The 13,862-nt window shown below is 33.0% G+C and overlaps 1 protein-coding gene across 5 annotated transcripts in view; it reads right to left on the bottom strand.

Moving 5' to 3' along the window:
- Positions 1-8,459: 8,459 nt before the first annotated feature.
- The window catches only part of LOC148949213 (uncharacterized), a 175,326-nt gene continuing 169,923 nt past the window's right edge, over positions 8,460-13,862 (bottom strand). For all 5 annotated transcript variants that reach the window (XM_089093257.1, XM_089093259.1, XM_089093253.1 and 2 more), the window contains one exon: positions 8,460-11,249. In XM_089093257.1, coding sequence (XP_088949383.1) covers positions 11,049-11,249 — 201 coding nt within the window. In that variant the 3' untranslated portion in view covers positions 8,460-11,048. The remainder of the gene's footprint in view (positions 11,250-13,862) is intronic.

Here is a 13,862-nt window from a genome sequence, read left to right as displayed (position 1 = left end):
TATTTAATTTCCGTTCGTTTTAAGCTTCATTTATACTTTAATAGCAAAATATTTTTTTTCGTTTTAAGCTTGATTTGCATATTAAATCCCAGCATTAATCGGTTTAAGATTTATTTATTTAATTATGTCTTTACTTGTTTTATGTTTTTTTCTGTGTTAGTTTATTTAATATCCATTTGTTTTGGACTTTATGTATTATTGAATAGTATTTGATGTTCATTCTTTGCTTTAAGTTTAACATGTATTTGTCTCTACTGAGCTTAAGTTTGAAATGTCATTTGACTTTAATTGAAAAGCTTATTTTTAAGAAAGTTTTTTTTAAATTAATACCAGAAAGAGGGTCCCAATTAACAAAATTGTTTAAGTGTCATTCTCTCCCTCACCCACCCACCAGACCTCCAAAATAATTTCTATCCACACCACCACTTCTTCTATCTTGACATTAATTAATTTCTCTTCATTTTTGGGATCCTTTTCCTCATGGAGGAGTAAATTACAGTTTATCATCCTAATGGCGAGATAGGCTACTTTGAGATTTACAGGACTCTATTATGTTTAATTTTATTGAGTTTGGCCTTTCGCAAACCCTCTCTTATCATTATTATTGTTACTATTTATTGTAAAACCCACTATTTATTATCTAATTTTGGTTATTTCTGAATAAAAAGACTGGATTTCAATTTTTGGTTGCACCATCTTGCTATTTTTGGTCTATATTACGGTCGCTGATCCTAGTAAGTGTTAGAACTTTTATGTTGTTACAAAAACAAAAAAAAAAGAGAATTCGTTTATAATTTTAGCATCCTATCTCTAAGTAATTATTGTTAACAGAGAAAATATCAATTTCAATGATTTCTCACCAATGGTCGTTTGTCATTCTCAGTAAATTATTAATCACCAACTGCAATTTACTGCATTCAAAAGTTTTACAAATTTTCAAACAAACCATAAAAATTACGCTTAGCGTTTAATTTCACAGTTTTTTCGGTGTCATCCCTTATATAATCATCTCTTATATAATTATATGATCATCCCTTATATAATGTGCCGTTAATCGGAAACGGCACAGGAAGGTTTCACATGCACTTGAGTAACTTAAGTTAACAAGAATTTAACAAGATGATAAAACAGAATTTAAGAGGATCATTAGTACAATAGCAAAGTTAAATGAAAGAAGTAAAGCAAGAAGTAAGTAATGGGTCTGCACTAACATTAATTTCTTGCAATTTAAAACTCATTATAAACTATATGAAATTAAGAATGAAATATTTGTATATATATATATACATTTTTTATACATCTCGTTAAAAAAAAAAGAAAAAAGAGAGACATGGGTGGAACATAAGCAATACACACGGAACTAAACATCTTACGAAAGTGTGGGTTTCCTCTGAAGGTGAAGCTATCGTTGGGAATCAGCAGATTGGTAATGTTTGAATTTCTACAGAAGAAAAGTACTGTCATATTATTCCTTATTTATTTTTATGGTTCATCATGGCCGCACTCGCAAAAATGGGACACTGCCCTGATAACTTCATAATTTTGAAACAACCAATACAAAAATCTTGGCAAATCGTGGTTTTTAGATATGAATAAACCTAAGATGGGTTCAAAGGGCATAAAATATTTTTATTTTGGTGCCCTTAGTAATTTGAGGCATTACATTCTCTAAAGATTCAAAGTAATTCACCAAACAGTATTAGACACTATTCCAGAGGAAAAAATCAGCTTAGCAAAGTTCGGAGGGTATAAAACTAAGCTTCGTTGAAATTGGAGGTAAAAGTTAGGGACAGTCTCCAGAAGTCTGACTCTAGTTGTCCTGGCCCAGAATCTTTCAGATAAGACATATTCTTTTTTGGTAGCATTAACGGAGATGATTTTTGTTTTATTATATTAGCCCCTTTAGGTAAAATTGTCTTCGTTAATTGATCATTCCCTATAATATATTAAAGTTTTTAATTTTCATGTTTCCTTAATTGTATAATCTGTTTTCTTAAAATTGTTAAATAGTTAATTATAAAATCAAGATCTAGTGCAATGGGATAGTCTTAGGATACCAGTTTGACTGACCGTGTATCAAACACTGACCTGAACGAATAATGTGATTCGATCCCACTGTCTAGGGCTATAATGAAAGAAATGTTAAGATGACTAGGCCAAATTTTACGAATGAAGGGTGATAGATTATCAATTATTGTGCTTTTTGACCATCTATCAGGCGCCAAAGGAACAACAGATTGTCCCGGAACGGGCTAGGAAGAGGTCACAAGGAAGGATTTAAAGGTAATTGGAAGTACAGGAGTGGGGGTGAAGAGTATAGCTTTGAATAAATTGGGGTGGAAGAGCTTGTGTAGCTGTGTTGGCGTCAGGCTCTCCTTCTTCGGAGAGCCAATCTAGTTACCCTTAAGGAAAGGAGAGCAAAAATTTCCATGCGCTTCGCTAGCAATGCTCTTCATAACCCTCGGATAACTGCCCTTTTCCCTGGTCAATATTCATCCCTTCGCCCCCGCCTCCCGCGTTCTGCTTTTGAAAAAAATCCCCCACCTTGTTCTAGCTTTGTCTTTTTGTATCATAGCTAATTTTTGTTTTTGCTTTAATTATTTTATTCCCTTTTAATTTTACGAGTTCTTTTTTTCGTTTTGACATTTTGACGATTCGGCATTGACCTTTTAATTTTTGAGCTGTAATTGTTTTTGATATTTATATGTTGTTGATATTGACCATTTTATAATGTTTTCGTTCTTGTTTTTTTTTTTTTACTTTTGTTTATTGACAATTAAGTTCGCACAAACCCATTTGGGCTTATTCATTGAGTAGTTAGTAGTAGTAGTAATTGTAACTGATTTTGATTATTCAAATACCAATGCTTGATTCAATGAATCTTTCAAATAACCTAATATCCTTTTTTCTCTAAGTTTTTACGCAAAATAAAAAGTCGATTAGAAACTTCGTATTATTGAATTGAAATACCAACTTTACTTCAGGGTTATTTTGTTTGATTAATGTTATTACGTTTGGGTTCAATATGTCTCTTGGACGCACGACCATTGTTTTCGTAGCATCTACATGGATAGAAATACAAAAATACACAATAGTCAACACCTTTGAATAAGGAAAAACATGTACTCAATTTACCAAAAGAATTTTTGAACTGCGTAACTATTTTTTGGGCAAATTTGCCACAAAGTATTTACAATTTTTCTGCTTTAGGACCGCCCTGAACGACTCAATTAAATTAAATTTAAGTTAGACCTTTTCATGAAGAACTTTATTAGGTATCTTTCCTTTCCTCTAATTTTTCGGGGATTCTCCGTATTTTCCCAAAAGAATATTGAGATCCCCAAAAACTAACGTTCGCAACTGCACAAAATATTAATAACCGATTTTGATTAACGTTAATTTCTAAGAAGATTTCGCGGAACCCCGAGAAGGTTTCGCAAAATCCCTACCGAGATATCCAATTTGGACACGCAATTCAAAGCTCATCAATAATCTTCAGATAGCAGATCCTACTATAGCCGTTGCTAAACTTATGGAGAAACAGAACCAAAAAGATTTCAAGACATGCTTGAAGCCGACTTCTTCAACTCTAGTTATATTGTCATAGTTGTATAGTGAGATCTTGCATTTTTTCTATTTGTATTGCTCCGCCATTTTCTTTTTGTAAGAAGGCAGGTTTTCAATAAATAATAATAATAAAGTACTTGTATGATATAATGCCGACCACTCAAGTTGTTCATTCATTGACGCATTGTAAAACCAGCTTTTTTCGTTAGTCTCTTTCAGCTTATCCTGAGACAAGACAAAGAGAAGTGACAGAATAGATGGAAAATGAGGGAATAGATGGAAAATGGGCAATATATTTGAACATTAGGGGTTGGGGTAAAGTATTTGGACAGTATGAAGTTAGAACAATTCTTACTACATAATATGCAAATACGTTAATATATATTGTATGTTTGTTAGCATTGATTATTTATTTAATTTCTGTTCGTTTTAAGCTTCATTTATACTTTAATAACGAACTATTTGTTTTCGTTTTAAGCGTAATTTTCATATTCAATCGATGCATTACTCGCTCTAGAGACTATCATTTAATATGTATTATAGCCTTTTGTTTGTAGCTTCCTACGACCGTTCGTTTGAATTCTATTTAGTGCGGGTTTCATTTACCCTTTTACGGTACAATCTGGTCATTTTGAATTTAAATATTTACATGCATTCTTATATGCTTATGTTAATTTCAAAATGGTCTTTACTTTTATTTGAAAAGCTTATTCTTCGGAAAGTTTTTTTTTAATTAATACCAGAAAGAGGGTCCCAATTAACAAAATTGTTTAAGTGTCATTCTCTCCCTCACCCACCCACCAGACCTCCAAAATAATTTCTATCCACACCACCACTTCTTCTATCTTGACATTAATTAATTTCTCTTCATTTTTGGGATCCTTTTCCTCATGGAGGAGTATATTACAGTTTATCATCCTAATGGCGAGATAGGCTACTTTGAGATTTACAGGACTCTATTATGTTTAATTTTATTGAGTTTGGCCTTTCGCAAACCCTCTCTTATCATTATTATTGTTACTATTTATTGTAAAACCCACTATTTATTATCTAATTTTGGTTATTTCTGAATAAAAAGACTGGATTTCAATTTTTGGTTGCACCATCTTGCTATTTTTGGTCTATATTACGGTCGCTGATCCTAGTAAGTGTTAGAACTTTTATGTTGTTACAAAAACAAAAAAAAACGAGAATTCGTTTATCATTTTAGCATCCTATCTCTAAGTAATTATTGTTAACAGAGAAAATATCAATTTCAATGATTTCTCACCAATGGTCGTTTGTCATTCTCAGTAAATTATTAATCACCAACTGCAATTTACTGCATTCAAAAGTTTTACAAATTTTCAAACAAACCATAAAAATTACGCTTAGCGTTTAATTTCACAGTTTTTTCGGTGTCATCCCTTATATAATCATCTCTTATATAATTATATGATCATCCCTTATATAATGTGCCGTTAATCAGAAACGGCACAGGAAGGTTTCACATGCACTTGAGTAACTTATGTTAACAAGAATTTAACAAGATGATAAAACAGAATTTAAGAGGATCATTAGTACAATAGCAAAGTTAAATGAAAGAAGTAAAGCAAGAAGTAAGTAATGGGTCTGCACTAACATTAATTTCTTGCAATTTAAAACTCATTATAAACTATATGAAATTAAGAATGAAATATTTGTATATATATATATACATTTTTTATACATCTCGTTAAAAAAAAAAAGAAAAAAGAGAGACATGGGTGGAACATAAGCAATACACACGGAACTAAACATCTTACGAAAGTGTGGGTTTCCTCTGAAGGTGAAGCTATCGTTGGGAATCAGCAGATTGGTAATGTTTGAATTTCTACAGAAGAAAAGTACTGTCATATTATTCCTTATTTATTTTTATGGTTCATCATGGCAGCACTCGCAAAAATGGGACACTGCCCTGATAACTTCATAATTTTGAAACAACCAATACAAAAATCTTGGCAAATCGTGGTTTTTAGATATGAATAAACCTAAGATGGGTTCAAAGGGCATAAAATATTTTTATTTTGGTGCCCTTAGTAATTTGAGGCATTACATTCTCTAAAGATTCAAAGTAATTCACCAAACAGTATTAGACACTATTCCAGAGGAAAAAATCAGCTTAGCAAAGTTCGGAGGGTATAAAACTAAGCTTCGTTGAAATTGGAGGTAAAAGTTAGGGACAGTCTCCAGAAGTCTGACTCTAGTTGTCCTGGCCCAGAATCTTTCAGATAAGACATATTCTTTTTTGGTAGCAATAACGGAGATGATTTTTGTTTTATTATATTAGCCCCTTTAGGTAAAATTGTCTTCGTTAATTGATCATTCCCTATAATATATTAAAGTTTTTAATTTTCATGTTTCCTTAATTGTATAATCTGTTTTCTTAAAATTGTTAAATAGTTAATTATAAAATCAAGATCTAGTGCAATGGGATAGTCTTAGGATACCAGTTTGACTGACCGTGTATCAAACACTGACCTGAACGAATAATGTGATTCGATCCCACTGTCTAGGGCTATAATGAAAGAAATGTTAAGAAGACTAGGCCAAATTTTACGAATGAAGGGTGATAGATTATCAATTATTGGGCTTTTTGGCCATCTATCAGGCGCCAAAGGAACAACAGATTGTCCCGGAACGGGCTAGGAAGAGGTCGCAAGGAAGGATTTAAAGGTAATTGGAAGTACAGGAGTGGGGGGTGAAGAGTAAAGCTTTGAATAAATTGGGGTGGAAGAGCTTGTGTAGCTGTGTTGGCGTCAGGCTCTCCTTCTTCGGAGAGCCAATCTAGTTACCCTTAAGGAAAGGAGAGCAAAAATTTCCATGCGCTTCGCTAGCAATGCTCTTCATAACCCTCGGATAACTGCCCTTTTCCCTGGTCAATATTCATCCCTTCGCCCCCGCCTCCCGCGTTCTGCTTTTGAAAAAAATCCCCCTCCTTGTTCTAGCTTTGTCTTTTGGTCTCATAGCTAATTTTTGTTTTTGCTTTAATTATTTTATTCCCTTTTAATTTTACGAGTTCTTTTTTTCGTTTTGACATTTTGCCGATTCGGCATTGACCTTTTAATTTTTGAGCTGTAATTGTCTTTGATATTTATATGTAGTTGATATTGACCATTTTATAATGTTTTCGTTCTTGTTTGTTTTTTTTTCCTTTTGTTTATTGACACTTAAGTTCGCACAAGCCCATTTGGGCTTATGCATTGAGTAGTTAGTAGTAGTAGTAATTGTAACTGATTTTGATTATTCAAATACCAATGCTTGATTCAATGAATCTTTCAAATAACCTAATATCCTTTTTTCTCTAAGTTTTTACGCAAAATAAAAAGTCGATTAGAAACTTCTCATTATTGAATTGAAATACCAACTTTACTTCAGGGTTATTTTGTTTGATTAATGTTATTACGTTTGGGTTCAATATGTCTCTTGGACGCACGACCATTGTTTTCGTAGCATCTACATGGATAGAAATACAAAAATACACAATGGTCAACACCTTTGAATAAGGAAAAACATGTACTCAATTTACCAAAAGAATTTTTGAACTGCGTAACTATTTTTTGGGCAAATTTGCCACAAAGCATTTACAATTTTTCTGCTTTAGGACCGCCCTGAACGACTCAATTAAATTAAATTTAAGTTAGACCTTTTCATGAAGAACTTTATTAGGTATCTTTCCTTTCCTCTAATTTTTCGGGGATTCTCCGTATTTTCCCAAAAGAATATTGAGATCCCCAAAAACTAACGTTCGCAACTGCACAAAATATTAATAACCGATTTTGATTAACGTTAATTTCTAAGAAGATTTCGCGGAACCCCGAGAAGGTTTCGCAAAATCCCTACCGAGATATCCAATTTGGACACGCAATTCAAAGCTCATCAATAATCTTCAGATAGCAGATCCTACTATAGCCGTTACTAAACTTATGGAGAAACAGAACCAAAAAGATTTCAAGACATGCTTGAAGCCGACTTCTTCAACTCTAGTTATATTGTCATAGTTGTATAGTGAGATCTTGCTTTTTTTCTATTTGTATTGCTCCGCCATTTTCTTTTTGTAAGAAGGCAAGTTTTCAATAAATAATAATAATAAAGTACTTGTATGATATAATGCCGACCACTCAAGTTGTTCATTCATTGACGCATTGTAAAACCAGCTTTTTTCGTTAGTCTCTTTCAGCTTATCCTGAGACAAGACAAAGAGAAGTGACAGAATAGATGGAAAATGAGGGAATAGATGGAAAATGGGCAATATATTTGAACATTAGGGGTGGGGGTAAAGTATTTGGACAGCATGAAGTTAGAACAATTCTTACTACATAATATGCAGAATAATTGTACCTAGCACATTAGGCACGCAAACGCTATACTTTACCCCTCCCCCTTAATGTGCAAATATATAGCAAAAATTTGTTTCTAAAGTATAATATTTTCATTATAAGGTATATTTCATTAGAATTGAGCGTCAGAGAAACAGGTTCAACTTAGATGAAGAATATTAGGTCGGGTGTATATTATGCAAGCAGCAATAATAATGATATAGGGACGAAAACAAGAAAATGTATGGAACAATGAAGAAATAAATAAAATGTAGAGTAAACAACAACTAGGATAGTTTTCAGCCAATGAATAACGAAGGCAAAGAAGATATTTCGGCAAAGACATCGGCTGAGCAGTCCTCAGTGCAGAAGAAGAAGAAAAAAAGTGACATAGAAGAGGATTTGCATATAAAAGAACACGAGTGTATATAGCTAGTGTGACATCAGAACATGTTTATACATTAAATTAGTCAGTACCACAAAAACTTTTGAATAATAAAAAGTGCACTAAACTTACCTAAGCGATTTTACAAGTAAAAACATATGAGGTGAACGTCCAATCGTTTATTGGAGTTGATAAATACAAAATTAGTGAACAGACAAACAAATGTAAAAAATATCATACAAACTGATATTATTATAATAAAGTTAAAAAAATTAAAGCTTTTTGCGACTCATTACACTTTAAAATGATTACTTATGTACATATCACAGAATTAAGCATTGTAAAAAACGTTTCAAACCAAAAATAAACTTATAACGTTGTTTTTTTACAGTTTCCAAACTTTAGTCCTAATTTTGGAGCTAATTAACTAATGTTAACATAAGCAGCAGAATGTTAAAAGAGAAACCTCAAATTCAGCCCTAAAAAAATAAAATAATACTAACAATAACAAAAATCAAGCACTTTTCCGAAAAGGTTTATCGATGCAAGATCGTTTTGCCAAATAGGCATAATTTGTTGATTTAAAAGTTTTTCTTTCAATGAAGCTTTTTAATGCATTCAAAATACGGTAAAGTGATTTTATGATAAAAGCTACAATTCAGTTATTTCTGCACATAAAAAAATAATATATAAAAATAAAAAATAATTTAAAAAAAAAAATAAAAAATAATATATAGCGAATGCTTCCATTGCCCCAAATTTTCCGGGGTTACCCCAAAAGAAAATTGGGTTCGCCAAGATCTCCCCAAATATTAACGTTAACGGAAATCGACGACTTGTATTTCATATTAACTTCCGTGTATTCACGAATCTTTATTCCTAGACATAAGAAAATAAGGTTATTATAATTTTTCTTTTTTATATATTTCAATTGCGAGTGAGAATGTATTGATATAAATTTATAATAACCTTAAAGGAGCTGACAGATCTCGGAGAAACTAATTTTCACCCGGAGAAACTCAGGGGAACCAGAAAGTGATAGTGGGAGCACTGTATATAACACCCTTATGGTGTTAATTAGTTAAGACTCAATTAACTAATCAATTAATAAGGGCTTTTGAATTACTACAGCAGAAAAGTAAATGAAATAATATTTGGGCAATATTTTTTCAAGGTCTGGGGCAACAGTTTTATAGGGAAACACCCCGTCCCTTTAAAAAGAAAAATTTTAGTCTATCGTAATATCTTTTTCCAAATTTTACCACCTGCATATAGGAAAGGATATTGACTCCTCCCCCCAAGCATTGCCACAAATATTAAGAAAACACTATAATGGTTGATGCCAGATGGGGATAAGTTTTTTAATTTGGTTAGGAAAAATCAAAGTTAACAATTTTCAACTCAAAATAGCTAAGTCAAAACTTTGTTTCATATTGTTTACTATTAGCCCTATAGGGTTTAAAAGAGACACCGGCAAATCAGAAATAATGATGAAAATTGGCAAAAATTAGCATCCATAACTACAATGATTTCATAAGTAATTTTTAAAATTTTGAATTTTTGAATTTTCCAGTCACAAGCCTCCTAGAATGGTGTTCTTGTCTTCAGGGGCGTCGTTTTGGGGGTGGCAAGGGGGAGAGGAAATAATGTGGAGAGAAAAAAATACTATACATCCCATGCCCTTTGACTATCCAGATATGTACCCCTCTTGCCCCCCCCCCCCAATAAAAATGCTGGAGAAACGCCCCAGCTTGTCTTCTTGGAAGGTACTAGACTATACAAATCTGTATTTGCGTTGACAAACTTTGAGCTTGAATTTGATTAATTAATTAAATTATTTTTGAACATAAAAAAGAAACTAGGGCGGCATGTAAATTGATTCAAAATGTTAGAATTCTAATAGCTTTATTTTTTTCCATCCCCTAATCCCTCAACTAGGTGAAATCATAAATTATGAGACATTTTAATAAAAAAAAAAAACTAAAAAAGATAACTGATTTCAATGATTTGTATTATAAAATAATTCATACTGCTTAATAATTCAAAAAATAAGGATTACCAAAAATTTAAATAAGCCAAAAATAGACATTTATATTTCTGTTAATAATTGAAAAATTCTCTTGGATAATCTGAGGGTTTACGTGTATGTTTTATGACAACAAAAACCAAATGGATTCAAGTTTTGGGAATTTTGTTCCCAACCCCATTCCCCTAAGTGACATCTTATATTATAATGCATTTTTGATAGTCAATTATAATTTTAGATGGTTGATTTCAATGAGTCCAATCCTAAAATCCTTCATATTGCTTGCTATTTCCAAAATATTAGAGATAATAAAACATTTCAGACTGTGTCTAAATGTAGAAATAAGCCTAAATCCTATTAGATCGAAAATAATAAAAAGTTCATTCCGATCCCATAAATAAATAAAAAAAAAATAAATAAAAAAAAAAAAAAAAAAAATAATAATAAAAAACACTAATGAGACATGGAATTTTGCTGCATAGCACACCCTTTGTCAGTGTTTTATAAAAAAAAATATGCACTTTCTTAGTTTGTCTTCCATATATACGTTGTAAAGCATTGGCAGCATGCCAACTAATCACGTGTCAACTAGAAAAAAATTCTTTGACTCACATTCAGAAAAAATCTATAAATAAGTCCTTTATCACTGAAGTTCGATTAATTCTTCACCAGAACGGCTAGGCGTGAACGTTACTTTCACGTCTCTTGACAATAGCAACGCTTTCAAGTAGATTTATTTATTTGCTTCGGCACGCATGGATTCAATTTTAGCACAAATTTTCAAAGCAGGCCCTAGTTTCATATTCATGGCAGACATCAAATGATCAGCTTTGAGCAGCATTAGTGCCTGACCATCGATCTCCTGAACTAGAAACTCGTCTGCATATTCATCACAACCAGGTAAGTGTCGAACAAATTCGGCAACGTCACGAGCCTAAAAACAAATATAATAGAAAATTAGAGTAAAAGACCTCTTGAAGATTGTTGTGCATCGTTCTGATGATTACGCATAATCATCACAACCAAGTAATTAAAAAGACCACATCAATGTTATTAAAAAAGCAACCTTTGAAGATTTTAATGCAGGTTGTGTATCGTCGAGATGGTTATGCATACTAATCACATCCAGGCAATTAAAAAAGAACACACCAGGTTATTAAAAACAGAAATCTTCGAAGGTTGTTGTGAATCATTGTGATAGTTGTACATACTAATCACAACCAGGTAATTAAAAAAGAACACACCAGGTTATTAAAAACAGAAATCTTCGAAGGTTGTTGTGAATCATTGTGATAGTTGTACATACTAATCACAACCAGGTAATTAAAAAGGCCCAGGTTATTAAAAAGGGCCCAACACAATATTAAAAAGTACACCTTTGAAGATCATTGTGAAAGTTGTCTTTTGTTGAGCAGGTTGGGCATTATTGTGAAAATTATGCATATTTATCACAAACAGGTAATTAAAAAGACCACAACAGGTTTATTAAAAAATCTTTGAAGACTTTGTCCAGGTTGTACCTCGTTGTAAGGGATATGCATACTAATCACATCCAGGCAATTAAAAAAGAACACACCAGGTTACCAAAACAGAAATTTTGAAGGCTGTTGTGCATCGTTGTGATCGATATTCATATTCATCACAACCATGTAATTAAAAAAATAACACCAAGTTATTAAAAAATACACCTTTGAAGATTGCAGTGAAGGTTGTGCAGGTTTTGGCAGGTTGTGTATTATCGTAAAAATTATGTATATGCATCACATCCAGGTAGTTAAAGACTCCACCAGGTTATTACAAAAGAAGTGTTTGAAGATTATTGTGCGTTGTTCTGTTGGTTATGTATACTCATCACTCATCGCAGCCTCGCACACTCGTACTTAAAAGAGAGCACACCAAGTTACTAGAAAACACACCTTTGAAGGTGATTGTGAAGTTCGTGTACCGGTGGAGAGGTTGTGTATTATTGTGAAAATTATGCATTTTCATCACAACCAGGTAATTAAAAAAGGAATCTTTGAAGATTTTTGTGAAGGTTGTGTATTGTTGTAAAGATATCATAGCCAGGTAAGGTTTGAAGTAGCTTGGTGACATCGCAAGCCTAATCGGAAGCAGAATAAAAAGAATTACTAAAGAAAACACCTCTTTAAACGGCAAAAGCAAGCAACGTTAGAACAGCTAAATGCTGTCTAGGCCCAGAAGCTAACCGTTTGCTGACAAGCTTAGTCAACCTCAAACTGCTCAAAGGCATTCAAGTTGGAATATAGTATTGAATATACCAATATCTTTGGTATTATTCACAGATAGGCTTTTGGCAGTTTTGGCGTCTGCATTGACAGGCTCGGACAATTAAGGCTTTTACAGTCTTGACTAATATGTAGTAGTAGACGAAACTAAGTTTGTGGGCAGGACCGGATTTAAAGCTTTGATGTTTTTAGGCCCATGCGTTTTTACCCCTTCGTTTTTGTGGAATTTCGGAGAAATCTCCGAAAATTTGGGGATAGTAGAAGCACTGACCAGAACGCAACTGATGAACCAAAAGTAATAAGAGAGAGGTAATACCGAACTCTTAGCTGCCATTCTTGGGAGAAATCTGACAGTTTATACGTGGCCACGGAATTCCTGTGTTGTTTAAAATCACTTTTCTGTGAATAGGCAGCGCGGTGGCAGAGTGCACCTGGCACTTTGACGATAAATCACATCAGTTCAGTTTTGTTAAGAAAAAAAAAATCACTCAGTGATAATTTAGTGCGCCACGTGGCATTGTGTGCCCCTACGCCCAGGCCTATTGGTAAATCTGGGCCTGGTTATGGGCGCCCATCATTTTGTTGTACGTAGATTCGATAGTTTTGACAGATCTCAGCGTGACAAAGTCCAAGATCGTGAAACGTCTGAATTCGTATATATTTTCTGCAGTTAAAGGCTCACAAGGCATTAAATTAAGGCCGTTTTTTTTTTATTTCTAATTGTTTTCAACCGCGTTTTGACAGAAATTCACGAAAATTTCTAATTTTCTGATGATTTAACTGTAATAATACTGAGACTAAAACGTCTGACAAGGGAACAGACTGACTTGAGGAGAACTTTCCGTGAATTAAAAGCTGAACTGAGACAGGTGAAACTGACGGATACTGAGAATAATAGCTTATATGACTCTTCCACATAAGGCTTCACGGCCACACTTGCTATAATTCCTCCCTATCGACAAAGAAACAGTTAAAATACATGGAATACTTTTGAACGAAGATTTAAGATGGAATACGTATGTTGACTATCCTAATAAAGAGTGTACCCCACTTACATTCTTCCCTCATTTTATGGGTTTACAGTGGAAAGTGCCTAATAATTTTTTCTTTTCGTCATTCTTCTCGTAATTTTTCTTTATTCGTACGAGTTAGGCCTATTTTAGGCGAAGTACTGATGGGCATGGCTAGGTATTCTGGAGGGGGATCTAGGGATGGAAGATAATTAAATCTTATGTCAGAATTCAGCTTTATACGTTGGAGGATTTTTTCAAGGATAATTTTATAGGGGACAATATCAAACC

The sequence above is a fragment of the Artemia sp. Qi Xiang Cuo genome, chromosome 8 (assembly GCF_049724085.1).
Source record: "Artemia sp. Qi Xiang Cuo chromosome 8, ASM4972408v1, whole genome shotgun sequence".
NCBI lineage: Eukaryota > Metazoa > Arthropoda > Branchiopoda > Anostraca > Artemiidae > Artemia > Artemia sp. Qi Xiang Cuo.
The sequence above is the reverse complement of the archived record's forward strand: the minus strand, read 5'-3'. Positions and strand labels throughout refer to the sequence as shown.